This window comes from Trichechus manatus, unplaced genomic scaffold (genome assembly GCF_000243295.1).
Source record: "Trichechus manatus latirostris isolate Lorelei unplaced genomic scaffold, TriManLat1.0 scaffold00043, whole genome shotgun sequence".
Classification (NCBI taxonomy): domain Eukaryota; kingdom Metazoa; phylum Chordata; class Mammalia; order Sirenia; family Trichechidae; genus Trichechus; species Trichechus manatus.
Window position 1 is genome coordinate 3,001,382 of NW_004443979.1, and position 15,667 is coordinate 3,017,048.

A 15,667-nucleotide genomic window follows, 5' to 3' on the forward strand; every position below is an offset into this window, starting at 1 on the left:
GCCTTTTAATCAATATAGGTATTTGTAATACTGTTTTCCTAGAAAATCTGCTGAATTCATAGTTATGGTTCATCTAAGGATATTTTTCTCTGTGGGTTGCTCTGTGTTTTCTAAGACTAGATGGAAGAAAGCAGAAAGAGTGTTCTTGGAGAAAGCAAGGAGATACGGTTGAGTAAGTATAGGAAGGCAGATAAGAGAGGTTCTTATAAATTAGGTAGTGAATTTGGGCTTGATACAATGAGAAAGCTATTGCAACTTCTTGGGTAAAGAAGTGACAAAAATACAGAGCATTCCATCTGACCATCCAGTTAATACTTGAATTCTCTCTACCAAATATTATCTCCGGCAAGTAGAGAGAATTCAAATATTATCTCCACCAAGCAGTCATCCAATCTGGCTTGAACACAGTCAAGAACACAGAACTTGGATGTATCCAAAGGCAGCCCACTAACCCTTTGAAAGTCTTCTAGTTGTTAGAATCTTTTGGTTCTTCATTATTGGGCCTAAAAACTTTCATCCACCAGTCTCAATTCAAACCTCAGTAACCATACAGGCATAATCTAGCTCTCTTCCATTAGACAGACAGTGAAATATTTGAATACAGTTGACTCCCTTGGGCCTGCTTTTCCCCCAGATAAGCATCCCCAGTCCCTTCAATTCTGCCTCACATGACACCTTTTCGAAGTATTATGCTTTGTCATTTTGAATACTCTCTTGCAAACACTCTCAAATTTGTCGGTGTCCCTCCTGGGGCAGAATACCCAGATCTGAATACAATATTTGAGGTGTGACGTGATCAGATCAGCCAGGAGAAAGATGACCCTCTTTAATGGTATTCATCAGTCAACACAAACTATGATTGTATTTGTCTTCCTATCTGAAAACTACATTATAGCCTGAAGCCCTGAAGTCATTTCACATTACTGTTAAGTTGTCATCCTATATCTATGCGCTTAGTTTGTGGACCCAAGGGCAGAACCATATATACATTTGTCCCAATGAAATTTCATCTCAAGTCTGACCAACCAAATCTTATCCATCAAATTCTGGATGTTATCTGCAAATCCAATCAATGAATCTTCCATATTTTCATCCAAATTGTTGGAAAATATGCTGAATCACACAGAGCCCTGTAACACTCCACTAGTGTCTCTTCATCCACCAATATGCATTCTTATTACAAATCCACTAACTTGTTTACCTGACCACAATCTAGTCTCTGAAACTGTCATTGGGAAGCTTTCATAAATGGATTGCTGAAATCTAGATTATAGTAACAATAACCAATGTTGAGTTTTCTTGTGTGCCAGGCATTGTTCTAAGCGCTTTATATTGTAAGATCAAATATAACCCTCACAATAACAACACAAGGTAGGCACTGTCATGATCCCCTTTTTACAGATAATGACAGATAAGAAGTTCAGTAATCTGCCCAAGGTCACACTGCTAGCAAACGGTAAAGCAAGGATTCTACCTCTGGCATTCTGGCCCAAGATGCTGTGCTCTTCTTCACCATGATACTCTCGTGTTGAACACTAGGTCTAATGTTTTTGTGATATTCAGTCTAGTAACTTGAGGAAAAGAAATGAGTTTGATCTTCTATGACTTGCCCTCAGGGAACTCATGCTGGCTTCAAGTGATTACTGATTCCTTTTATAAGGGTTCATGCACACTATCGTTTTAATGATTCATTTAATCATTTTAGGGTTTTGTCCAAGATCAATGCATAGACTGCTGAAACCACAATCTTCACTCTTAAAAAAAGAGAAAAAAAAATCAGATCTATAGTTGTCATTCTCCAGGCTTCTGGCACCTCTCCCATAGCAGCAGTTCCTCAAAGCCACTGCTGACAAGGGCACACCAATCTCATTTGCAGGAATCAGTGTGTCTGAGACAACAGACTTAAACTTATCTAGGCTAACTCTTAAAATCTTTTACCAATCTTGGGCTTCAAGTTTCTTTTATCAATTCTTCTTCTCTTCTTCCTAAACTAAAAATCATTCTCCTTGTCAGATTTAAGGCAAGCAAAGTAGAAGTTTATCAGCTTCCTTTTCTCTTTGTCATTATTTCTGTTTATTTAAAACTTCAACCTTGTTCCGAAAATAAATTAAAGCAGCTCTGTCATCTGCTCTCATCACACTATTCATCCATAACAACAAGGTTATCCTTCTTTTTTTTTTCTCTCTTTGCTCCAAAACTAACACACAAAATACTATTTTGTTCTTAGCATTATTCACAGGTCTCGACCCATTCTGGACCTTAGGCTTTTAGCATTATTGTTATAGCCACATGCCACTTTCACATTTATCTACGGGTATGTATTTCTTCTTTCATCTTTTCTATGTTTTAAAACTCTGAATGTAATAGATCACTCATAGTTACTTTGTGAGAATTTGGGAGGTTTAGAGCTTCCCACAACTCTTAACATTTCCTTTCATTTTAGAATCTCAGGTCATGTAATCATATCTAAATTTTTTACAGACTTTTACTGACATTTTCCCTCCTAAAATGTTCAATAATCCTCTATTGACTGTTGTGTCAGTCATTTCTTCACAGGTCACCATTATTTCTATCTAATTAATCTTTCCTTTTTGTTGCTCATGATTTAGACCAGAGTACTAAATGACCTTTATTGTACTAATAAACTTCCGAGAGGAGAAATGGCCGTAAAGGTAAGGATTTATTAAAATTCTTTACTTTTTGTGAAATGAGAGTTTCTGACATATGTCTGAGTAGCTGAAGTTCTCCACTGCTTCTCTTTCACACCTTTGTGTTAGTTTCATCAGTTATGTTGAAGGAGGTCTTCTTTTCCCTCCAATCTGGCCAGACTTGTTGGAATATATTGCTCCTTATTCCTGGGCCAGAGATGCTAGAGACTAACTACAAGGCCTCAAATGTCCACTTACTGGGTAAAGTTCATTGATAATAATTGATCTTGAGATGTTAAAACAAATAGATAAATACAAGATGCTTGGTGAGGACTTGGTGGGATGCGTCACAGAAATACTTCCAGTGCTATTTTTTATGGCATTATTATGTGTCCCACAATATTTCACAACAAGAAACCATAACGTTTTATCAGACATTCTCTTCTCCTCCCCTTGAAACACCTCTAGTTTCAGTTTGGAATCCTCTTAATCCGTTCTCCGAGTCTCTCTGCTCAAATCATCCTTGATAGTTCTGTGAGAGACACTCCATTCCAGTCATTTTTTGCAGTTGAAAGTGTGTTTTTACACTTAACCAGACATTCATTAGTTGTTGTTACAAAACGGCAGCACTATAAAGTGGTAAGGAACAAAGGTTCCAGAATTAGACAACCTCAGTTCAAGTTCTGCCTCTACAACTTAACTAGATGTTTGTACTTGGGCAAGTTACTTATCATGTCTATAACTCAGTTTTTTAGCTGTAAAATGAGGGTAATAATAAGTTGTTATTAGGAATAAATAAGATAACGTGTAAAATATTTACTGAAGTGGCTGACACATGGTAAATATTCAATAAATTCTAATTACCATAGGAAAGGACTACCTCTTGTTAACCGAAAATAAATAATTTTTGCATAATTTCTTAATAATATTTACTACCAGCCAAAACAAGCCAAAAGAACTGACATTACAGGATTTTTCCAATGAAGGATTTGAAATTCCTGACAGGCCATCATGGTTAAGCCACTGTCCTGAAAATCCATTTTATTCTTTGATAACCTCAGCAGTTAACCATTTTCCTCTCACATCCACCTTTTATTTTCAAAGTCCCAGCAGCTCAGATAGAAGAACAGATAAAAACACCATCTGTGCACATAAGCCTAACACCTTTTCACCAAGATATCATAGTCCTTAAAGATGCTTTCTAGGTCTCCACATCTAGAAGGTGTCAGCCTAACACACAGGATTCACCTGGAATAGTTAGCAATGAGTGGATTCACTTAGTCTTGGCAGGCTTCACTTCATACCCCAAGTGCATGCTTCAGAAAGACAGCTACCTTCTGATAGGGTTGGTCACCAATCACAAAATAAATCCTTCCTCCCTGACGGCAGAGGTAGAGTTTCTCTGATTGCTTCTGGATCTTCCTTATTACCTATTGTTCCTGGAAGATCAATATGCTAGTGTCATGCAAAATGAACCTGAGAAGGTAGGACCTCAGAAATGAAGAAAACCAAGAGGTAATTGCGCTAATCCAGACATAAGGTCACCAGGACCCAGACTAGCATGGGGGCAACTAGAACAAAGATGAAGAAAATATAAGCAGTGATGTTTGGGAAGAATCCAGGACCTGGAGACTGATTATTTATAAAAGGCAAGGGGAGAGAATGGTCATCAATAAATCCAAGGTTTCAGAGTTGGGAGTTTTGGGAAAAAATTGAAGAACTGGTAATGGCTAGCTGACTGGGATGAAGCATGGTAGGGATGTGGTGATTGGTGGGGAGAGGGGGTCTTGGAAAAAGAAAGATCAACCAGGAAAGTTGTTTATCCAAGAAAGGGTATCCCTCCGAATCAACGAGGGAGGGGACCCCTGGTGATAATCAAGATGATACACTATGGTAAATGGAAAAAGGGATTTTCTTAATCCTAATAATGTATTTATGTTTGCATAAATGTATTTAAGTAAAAATTAAAAGTATTTAGTAAATAACAGTAACGTGACATGCAGATATGGTAAAAAATTATTAAAATGATACATAAAGAAAATAAATCTAGGAAACACTCTGACATTAAGAAAAGACTCAGGGGTTAGGGTAATCCTAAATGGAGGAAAGTTATAAAGCTATGAAGTTCATCCAGTCCCGGGCCCTGGGCTATATGGTTCCTGACTCTCCCAAGACAGTAACTGGAAGACTTTTGGTCTTTCTGAAAGCCCTGAGATCCCTTCACTCCTTGAAAGTCTGTTCTCACTCCTCGGAGTTGTAACTAGTTTGAGACTTAAAGCCCTTAAAAACTAAATGTTCCCTTTTCCCAAATAAGCAGTTTGCACTTCTGAGGCCCACTTTTTCAGGGTGACACCCCCCCATGCTTCTCCCTTGACCATTTACTCATACCTGCATATCCTGAACTCTCACAACTCTGTTTCCAACATGAACATTATTTCTTTTATTGTTTTTTACCTTTACAGACACCCGCTTGGCTGCTTTTGAATCATCTGTGGGCTGTTCATCTCCCGAAAATTTAGGTGATTCCTCTGCTGGCTGAACTTCTGAAATTTCCTGAGGTTTAAATACCATGCTATCTGCTTCTGAGGCTCCCCATTCTGATATATCCTCTTGTTCAAGCTGAAAAATGCTTGACACAGCTTCAGGAATTTCTTCAAGCAGACTTTGCTGGAAAAGGTAAACATAAAAGAATGCTCTTTTAATTGGTCCTTCCAAAGTTTTAAGTCATGCAGTGTCTTCTAGCTGACAACAAAATAAATAGGAAAAGGCATGTTTGAGATCAAGCAGAAGTGATGAATTTCCTGTGAAGATTTAGAAAGAGAAACTCAAACTTAAGAAAAACAGAGGCTGGCAAAGTATTGTCTAAGCCCTTGTCCCAAAAAAAGATAGTCACCCCACAGTTATTATCACAAACCCCAAGAAAATACATAAGACTATGATCTTATCCTGACTCCACCCCACACTCACACAGAGTCAAGGGCTAGCATACATTCAACAAAAAGACATTGCTGGCTGGTTCTCATTTTCATTATCCCAGCTTTGCTTTTAGATCAGCCTCGGGTACACTGAGACACCCAAGCCCAAACTGAGGTTCTTTGGCCACGAGAAATGGGATGCTGTTCCTGCAGAAACCTGACCTCAATTCCTCAGTGAAGAGCTGAAGTACTGACTCAGAGGTCTTGGGAAGACTAGCAGGATACCCCAGCTCCATCCCAAGGCCAAATGAAAATCTATCATAAACTCTCACCTCTACACCTGTTTTGCATTCTTTAAAAATGTCTCATTGACTTACAACTGTATCTCAGCAGAACTTAATGAAAGTATCTTCATGGCCATATTTGGGTATTAGTCAATTTAAACCAAGATTCTTTGCAAATTATGGAGCACAGGCAGTTAAAACATCACTGCCTCAAATTAAAAAATGATAAAAACCAATATGACTTACTTACATAAAAGCCTGAATTCTATAGAATAACTGTAAAATGCAATTCCATCACCTTGTTCTTGAGTACACTCCTTTGCTAGTAAGTAAAATAAAGGGTAAAGATGACATACAGTACCAAATACTATACAAGCACAAAGTTCTTCACTATGCAAGAAGGCATTGCTGGCTCAAGAAATTTAAAGTTTGTAAAATGAAACTTTAATCTTGAGCTCCTGTTTTTATAAAGCCACTGGATGATGCTGGAGAAAGACTAACAGCTTTGGAATCAGACGGGGCTGAACTCAAATCCTGGATTTGCCAATTAATAGATATGTGATAATGGTCAATTTATTTAACTTTGGTTAGCCTCTCATTTTCCTCCTCGGTTAAAAAAGGAGCTAATACAACCTTTTCGATAAAATGGCAGAGTAGACGCACTGAGATAATATGTGTAATGGGCCCTGTACCTATGACAAACTCATTCATTTTCTGTTCCATAGCTTTTGATTACTCCCTTTCTTTTCCTTCTGGCCTCCTCAACACACTCACTTAGAGTTCTGGTTTGGGAGACTGAATAGATGAAGATACCACCCATCCTCCAAAATAGAAAATGCAGGAAGAAAACAAGCTTGAGGAGAGGGTAACTGTAGTCCTCCAGCTGCAATTCATCTAGTCAATTTCTTCAGAACTCTGCCCAACCTCTCCTCCTTCCAAAATCTTTCCTGATCTTACCAGTGCTCTGTTCCCTGACTCTATCTAGTTTAGCATATATCATACATACTATATTACAAATGTCTAAGTAATAATCATCATAATCATAATTGCCAACTTATATTGAGCATTATCTCATTTAATTTTAATCTTCACCTGAAATTCATGATGTAGGAACTGTTTTTAATGCCATTTTATGACTGAGGAAACCGAGGCTTAGAAAAGTTAAATAACTAGCCCAAAGCCACACTGAGATTAAGTAGCAGAGTTGTGTTTGAACCCCTTCACGCAACAGACTAATAGTTCTCAGAGTGTGGTCTGCAGGCCCTTGAGAGTTCTCAAGATCCTTTCAGGGAGTCTGCAATGTCAAAACTATATTCATAATAATACTAAAACATTATTTGCCCTTTTTCACTGTGTTGATATTTACACTGATGATGGAAAAGCAACGCTGAGTAAAAGAGTAAATCAATACTTTTCAAACGCTAACTCGTGAGGTTATGAAGTCATACAGGGGTAAAAAAGATCCATTCAAAGTGCAAGGTAGATCAATGGATTTTAATGTAATTATATACAAATAGTCCATTTATCTGATTTCAGATTCTACATTGCAACTAACCTTTAAAAAACTACCACTTGTGAAATTTTGGTGTATTAACAAGGAACAGTATCTATAATTACATAAAACGGCTATGAAAATACAGTTCCCTTTCCAAACCTGAGTGAGGTCAGAATTACTTAATGTACTTCAACCAAAACAACATATTGCAAAAGACTGAATGAAGAAGCAGATATGAGAATCCAGCTCTCTGCTAAACCAGATACTAAAGAGATTTGTAAAAAATGAAAGACAATCCCACTCTTCAAGCTAATTTGTTTTTGTTTTGGAAAACAGAGTTAGTTTTTTTTTTTTCATTAAAAATCTTATATTGATATAAATTGGCATTTTTAAAGGAATGAATAAACACTTAAAATTTTTCTGTTTCAATTTCTAATATGGTAAATATTGGTAAAAATTCACACAAACAAAAACTCTTTTGGGTTCTCAAACTAATTTTTTATAGTATAAAGGGATCCTGAGACCAAAAAGTTTGAGAACTTATAAAATTTAAAGTGTCTCACTTATCTTTTATATCTCAAACTCTTAGCACATTGTAGACTCTGCAATAATTTATGAGTGAATGAATAAATGAAATAAAATTATTTCAATTTTTTCTACTATGTAATTAATCTCTATTAGGATATTCATTGCATAGTATTGCAAATTGTCTCTTGATATATATGTAGACCCTATACAATGAGTTCCTCAAGGGCAAAAACTGTTACAGTAAAACCTGCAAAAGTCAGAACCTGTGTAAAACAGAAACCTGTGAGAGAAGGAAAACTAAAACATTTCCCACTAAAACTAGTGACAGAAAAGTAAGACCGCACCCTGTCAAAGGCGGGAAACTTTCGAGACCCAGAAAAACAAGGCAGTCTCCTCAGTTCCGGCTCTTGCAGTCTTCACTGTATTTATACCTCTGCATCAACCCTGTCTAAAACAATGCCTGACAAATAATAGGAGAAAGAAGGAATAAATTCCTTCATGTTTTTATTTTTTGTGACTATGTGAGGAAATCACTCTTTATGATGGTTCTTTATATTCAAAATGGTGAGTACTTGAAAAGGTGTTCCATTAAGAATGTTCCTTTTTTTAACCTTAGGGGTCAGTGAGTTTATGTTAATGAGGGAGGAACAACTCAAAAAGGTGGGTGAGAATGGCTGAACACCTCACCTCAAAAAGTGTAATCAATGTCACTAAATTGAACATGTAGAAATGGTTGAACTGGTGTACGTTTTACTGTGTATATTCTCAACAACTACAACAAAATTAAAAAAAAAAGGAAGCTTCCATTTCAAAAAGGAAACAAGTAGCATGAAAGAACTAAGAGAGCCCTGCCCTGTGGCATTGAGAGTTCACACTGAAGCCGCCATGCTCTGAAGGCAGCGTGCCAGGCACCACTTAGAAAGGGCTGGCCCTCCTGGGGTGGGAGCACACCGACAGGGCTGCCCAGGCAAATCTTAGCCCAGGAACTGGCAAGGGCAGTTTCTTGGGCAGTCTGAGGGACAAGTAGGATGGACAGAGTTCTGCTCTCTGGCATGGAGGAGGCGCCCAAAAAGTGTGTCTAGCATGAATGACACTACAGAGGAGCCTTTCTACCACAGCCAGGTGCATGAGGCATTTTACCTCTAAAGTAGTAAGCTTCCTCATAAAAAGCCAAAGACCAACCGGTGATTGCTTGTAAACATCAAAGCTGAGAGTATGGTTTCCACAAAGTTACAAAGAAACTGATATTTTGTTTATGTCTTCATTTTAAATAATCAAAATGATGTCTAAACTAGGTACCTAATAGTTGGCCTCTTGTATAGTTTCCTTCAAAAGGTATCTTTTCTTATACTTGACATGAATATGTAGCTAACAGTATTAAGTCAGGTTTATTCTATTAATGAAGATTTCTATTTTTCTAAACTTAACTAATCTTGTATTTTCAGCTTTATATGCCTATTAGAGATATTTAAAGGTCAAGATTTTTTTATATCTACCTGGAAATGGTGCAACCTAGATGCAGCTACCCTAGATATCAATAATAAGCCCACACACAGCATATGTGGTAGGGCTACACAATTCATTTATCCACATACCTTTGCTGGGACCTAAGCAGAGGAAGGGACGACAAAGGGGAAAAAGACATATCTCAATCTAGAAGGATCTCAAACTCTAGTATTTTACCATTTATGATAATTCTAACACTATAGTACCCGTGGCTGTTGTGAAAAGAAAAGGTTCTGCACCCTTTCTTAACCAGACATGTTCCTTAAAATGAAGGGTGATCTGAATTCTTATGTATGTGGGATCATATTCTCAGGAACTAAAGGAGCTTGCTATTTAATCATATCATTTCACAAATCCTTTGTAAGGGAACTGATCATCTTGCCATCACTCGTTTAATCTAAATGTGGATTTCTATACACAGGGAGGCACTTCCCACTCACACAGAATAAGTTCTAGATTCCTTTGACTACCACAAGTATTTTGTCAATGATGGATGAAAAGGGAGTTTTATTTCTGAAACAAACTTCTGTCACTACCTATATTTCTCTATAAAATTCTTCCCTTGTCAATGCTTTCAACAATTCTTCTAACAAAACTCACCTAACACCTCACTTATTGACTTGGTTAGGTTACAAAGACCAGGTTGTTATGCGAAAATCAGCTTATGCAGGAGTCAGGACAGTCCTTGACACCAGTGTTCCCCCCCATCAACTGAGTGCCCCCGGCACTTCTCAGGACGCACTTGGTGTGGCAGGCCCCCCATTTCCCCACCACACCTTCCCTACCACGGCGGAGCCTGTGGGAGTTGGGGTGATGGTGGTGTGGTGGTCCGGGGTTGCCTGCTGCATTGGAGCAGGACGGGCCCACTGTCACCTGGCCACGTTCCAGGCCTCTGCGTGGATCCAGCTGGCTTCACCACCTTCCTGCTCCACCGGCCTGGAGACAGACCTGTGGACACATGAGGTCCAGCCACCCGCGCCCAGCTGAGGCTGCGAGGGGGCAAAGAGGCCTCTTTAGAAGAAGAAACTTCCAAGCCCCCATGCCCGACTCCTGAGGCCCCAGGGCATGCCCCTCGCTTGCCACAGGCCCAGCCCAGCTCACTGACCCAGGAAATACCATCCTCTAACAGCCCACATGTCCCCGCTCCTCTCACAAACCCTGCCTTCCTCCTCCTCCTTCCCCTCTCACCTTGGCTTCTCGTTAATGAGCAAAATAGATGGTAGATTTTTTTTTACTGTCGTAAATGCAAAATGTTGGATAACAAGATAGTAAGTAAAGAGTAAGTACAAAGAGTAAGGTAATGCTCTCCTATAAGCTCATGTTTTAATAATTCTCCAACTACTTCTAGATCTGAATGTCTCTAGGCCAGAAGAGTTGTTAATTCTTTACCTCTTGAAAAGAATTTTGAGCTTTAATTCAGAAGGTCTACAGGTATGCATCAGCAGAGAGTCGGAAAAACCAGGATTCCCAACTGATACTGGGTTAGATGTGCTTAGAGTTAAACGCACCTCTCCAAGATAAATCAGGTATTTTCTCAAAAACACTCTCTAGATAAACATTCAGACAACAAAAGGCATGCTATTATTATAATATCAAAAAAAACAAGCCAGTTGCCTTTGAGTAGATTCCAACTCATGGCAACCCCATGTGTTTCAGAGTAGAACTGTGCTCCATAGGGTTTTCAATGGCTCTGATCTTTCAAAAGTAAACTGCCAGGACCTTCTTCCAAGGTGCCTCTGGGTGGACTCAAATTGTCAACCTTTCAGTTAGTAGCTGAGCATTTAACCAATTGCACACCCAGAGACTCTATTCTAACACAGGCAAGGAAGATTTTTATTAAAGACTTTACCACTTGAGGTTCCTCAGCATTTATCTGTAATCCGTGCTCAGACTGTATATGAGATGTTTTGTGCCACTGCATTTTTCCCATTAAAGAAACATCCTTGAAGGGAGAAAAGAAAACAATTAAAGACAATTTTAAAAATCAGTAAGACACATTATTCAGTGTAACAAAGATCTAGTCAATATAATGCAGTTGAGAAATATAATTTAGTCAATGCAACAAATGAGAAATATAGAACAAAAGATACAATAAAAATACTTTTTTCATTACAAGTTCATGGCTTTTTAAATTGTTGATCTCCATAGATACATCATCAGATTTAAAAAGTCAAATAGGTAATATTAAATCAGGTACCCTGAAACAGTGCAGAGGATCATTTCAGAATAATAAAAGGGTCAAGTCACTAAGGAGACATAGCAGTATGCACTAACGACAGAGTTTCAAAATACATAAAACAAAAACTGACCAAACTGAAAGGACAAATAGACAAATCCACAGTTATAACTGGAAATTTCAAACCGAGACTATTAGGCTCCAGAAATTTCACTCTTAATAATATATAGTTAATAACTACACTAATAGATAGTAAATATACTACTTAGACACTAAATGTGAAAGTCAGCAAATAATTCTTTACATTCTTACAGATTTATAAATATATCATTGAAGTATAAACACATAATGATAAACACAAAATTCAGGGTACTGTGCAGCTCTTAGGAGAGAGGGAACTATTGGGGAGATGTACAAAAGGCACCTGAACTCTATCTGCAATGTTTTATTTATTTAAGCAATTGGAAGTAAATATGGCAAAATATTAAATTTTGACAAAGCTTAATGATAAGTATTTGTTCTACATTTTAAATATTTCATAATAAAATACTTTAAAGAAATTTCTCAACACATCCTATGTGGGTTAGATAATGATGTCAAAGATGAATTAAAAATACCTCAAGAAAGAAACCTATAGTTTACCTCACTTAGGAATATAAATGCAAAATTCCCACACAAAATATTTAAAAATCAAGCAGCATATTTAGAAATAATACAACTTGAACAAAAAGGTTTTTCCAGAACTACACAGATAATTCATTATTAATTTATTAGATTAGCTGACTAACATGGAAATACGTACAATCACCTCAATAAATGCTGAGAAAATGGTCAGTAAAATTCAGCACCTATTTCTGAGAGAAGAAAACTTTCCTAACTCCATAAGCGACCCCTGCACCAAGAACTGTGTTTTATAATAGGACATTAGACAGACTGGAGTCAATGAAAAAAACAAAAAATAATATGCGGTATTAGTAGTATAAAAGACGAAACTAAAATGTCACTATTAAGAGAATTTATGACCATACATTTGGAAAAAAATAAAACAAGAAAGTCAACTGAAAAATTACTAGACCAAATTAGAAGTAGGAAGCATATCTAAGAAATTCAACAAATAAAATTTCATGACAGCAATAATCAGTTAAATTCCCATTCTCAAAATAATAATGAGATACTGTTATAAGCAACAAATTAATAAATGTCAAAAATATCATATTGAATAACAATTTTTTTAAATATTGTGTTGAGCAAAAGAAGTTAGCTTAAAGTAGCATCAGGACAGTCAACAACAGCTCCTCCTGACTCCTCAGTAAAATACCTACATAAGACAAACAAATACATGAAAAGCCACAATAACACTGATATTTAAAGTCTTTGTCTAATAAGTCCAATGTCTGGGCTTCCTCAGGGACCGTTTCTATTAATTTTCTTTTCCTGTGTATGGACTATACTTTCTTATTTCTTTGTACGTTTAATAATTTTTTGTTGAAAGACATTTAGCAACCTGGGGAGTGTTTATTCATGAAAAACAACTGAATCCCAGTACGATTAGTGAACTTTGTGGCATTTTAACTTGCACTAATCCGTCCCCCACTCTCCAGCTAAGTCAAAGGGAAAAAAACACCAAACCCATTGCCATCGAGTTGATTCTGACTCATAGCAACCCTGTAGGACAGAGGAGAACTGCCCCAGGGGATTTCCAAGCTATAAATCTTGAGGGAAGCAGACTGCCACACCTTTGTCCTGCAGAGCAGCTGGTGGGTTCAAACAACCAAACTTTTAGTTAGCAGCCAAGTGCACCACCAGGGCTCCTCCTGCTATGCAGTAGCCTTAAAAATTAACAGCCTACATTCTCAGTGCAACCTGGCAGCCAGTAGAAGGATAAGAACAGAGCTGAAGCTCTTTAAAAACCCAATTCTCAAAAATTTGTCATTATCTGACCTGTCTGTCGGTTCCCTGGAAGACCTCACTTACAAAGCTGTCTTTATTTGACTTGACTTAGAGTTTACCCGTTGTGAAAAGCCTTTTCCCAGGTGACGTAGAAAACAATTACAGGCAAGCATTTTAACATCATGACTGCCTGAGGTGGAGGATAAGAGAGCAAACAATAGATGAGAAAGCTTAAAACGAAAATCTGGGGAATAAGATATCCACAGAGGCTATGAAAAGCTTGGACATATTCCTGGTAATCTGGAAGGCCTCGTGCATGCGTAAGTCTGTGCACAGGCCAAAGGCTGTGCACATGCTCAGGGAAGACCTGAGAAGGTCCCAAGATTTCACCTCTGGCTGACCTTAACGCTCTATGCAAGCTGGAAGTGAAGGCTAAAGCAGAGTTGTAAACCAAGTATCATTATTAATTCAAGATGGATTAAAGAAGGATTAGGAGGTGGTGAAAGAGGTCTACTGCATAAATTACATTACTTGACCTTGTCTTTTGGGGTGTTAGTCACCATCACCAATGTTCCAAGGAATTGCTACTTCTAACTCTAAGATAAGTTCTCCAAGTTTCCCAGAATTATATCCTTCTCCTGCCTAGGAAACACTCTAGGGGTCTTCAAAATGAAATTCCCCAAGCTCCACTCTTAAGTATTCTGATTCAGTCAGTTTGGAATGCGGTCTAAGAAACCTCTACTTTTAACAACCGCTCAAGTTGATTCTTAAACAAGTCATCTGCAACCCACACTTTGAGAAATGCTGATATATATTCTAGCTTCTATGCAAGAAACAGAGCACTATTCATGAATTGTCTCATTGGTCATACTATTTCTCTTATTCAGATATCTAGCAATAATTGTGTATGTGTGTGTTTGTTTTAAATATGTTTGATGAGTTTTATACACAGTCACCTAATGCAAATTGGTTACATCCTAGTGATAGGATGTTCATGAAGCCAGGTGTCCAGGGGTGAAGTGATCAACATTTACCATTTGGGCTCCCACTGTCCTAAAGAAGAAACCAAAGAAAGGAGAGAAGGGACTACCGGGTTTAGCAAGCAGGTAAGATCAGCTTGGGTAATGAAATGAGAAGGAACAGAACAGAGAGAAAGAAAAAAGAAAATCAAAGGGGAATGTTTGAAGAAATAAAATTAGTATGTTATTTAACATGAATTAATTATATCTTGTCTTCCTAACTGAACTATAAACTGGAGTGAGTAGTACATTTCCACATCTTCCATAGGGTCTGGCACAGTGCTGAACAAATTTTAAACACCCCATAAGTACTTGTAAAGCTGTGGGCAGTCCAGCTTCAAAATCATAGACACATTTTTCATGTGTTTCACAGAGCAGCATCTACCTGTGACATAACTTAGAATCCAAAATTTCAAAGCTGGAAGGAACGTGAAAGATAGTAAAGTCTGAAGGAAACTGGAATTTCACAGACATTGAAACCAAAGCTTTGAGCACCAAAGTGTGCTGTGCAGTATTCAAAACAAACAGAGCACAAAGTCTTTCCTCTAAACTGCTTCAAGCAGATGGACCAGCAACAGAAGTGGCAGTGTTCTCCTGGACTGTGAGGCAGGCCCAGTATTTTTTCAATCATCATTAAAAAGGAGGTGGGGACAGCAATTTCCCCTCACCCCTCTTCATGCAACCCATGCTCTCCTCAAATGATGCTGACCAAAAGAGCATTTCTAACTCGTACTCTTTCATGGTTGCATCAGCACTTACTTATTCAAGGTGCGCTGCCTTTAAACAACTTACTAGGAAGTTCAAGTTTCAGACAGAAGGAAAGAAAAGGCATTTTGTGGCCATAAACAAATACTTGTCCACACATGTTACTCTCTTGAGAAACTGCCCTGATTTGCATTGACTTTCTCTAGCTTCCCACAGGCAAAACCCTGCTGGCATTGGCCTGTAGAATCCTGCTTACAGACACAAAAATGTGCCAGGGCTGCTTTGCATTCATTCTTACCACATTTGATTTTTTTTTACTAAACATTTTATATGATTGTTCTGGGTCACTGGACCCAGTGTTCAACAGAACTATCAGTTCTGAAAAATGTGATTTGAAAAGAAACTTTTCAAAAATGTGATTTGAAAAGAACTTGAATGGCTGCCATATTAATTTAAACATCAAAATTGCTACAGGTACTATTTATATCTATATACGTATGG

General features: G+C 37.8%; 1 protein-coding gene across 1 annotated transcript in view; it reads right to left on the bottom strand.

Annotated features, from left to right (window-relative positions):
• TTC6 (tetratricopeptide repeat domain 6) overlaps positions 1–15,667 on the bottom strand; it is a 249,006-nt gene that overhangs the window by 180,430 nt on the left and 52,909 nt on the right. Inside the window, exons 3-4 of the mRNA XM_012555603.2 lie at positions 11,229–11,318; positions 5,103–5,315 (exon numbers count right to left, since the gene is read on the bottom strand). Of these exons, the coding sequence (XP_012411057.2) occupies positions 5,103–5,315; positions 11,229–11,318 (303 nt within the window). The remainder of the gene's footprint in view (positions 1–5,102; positions 5,316–11,228; positions 11,319–15,667) is intronic.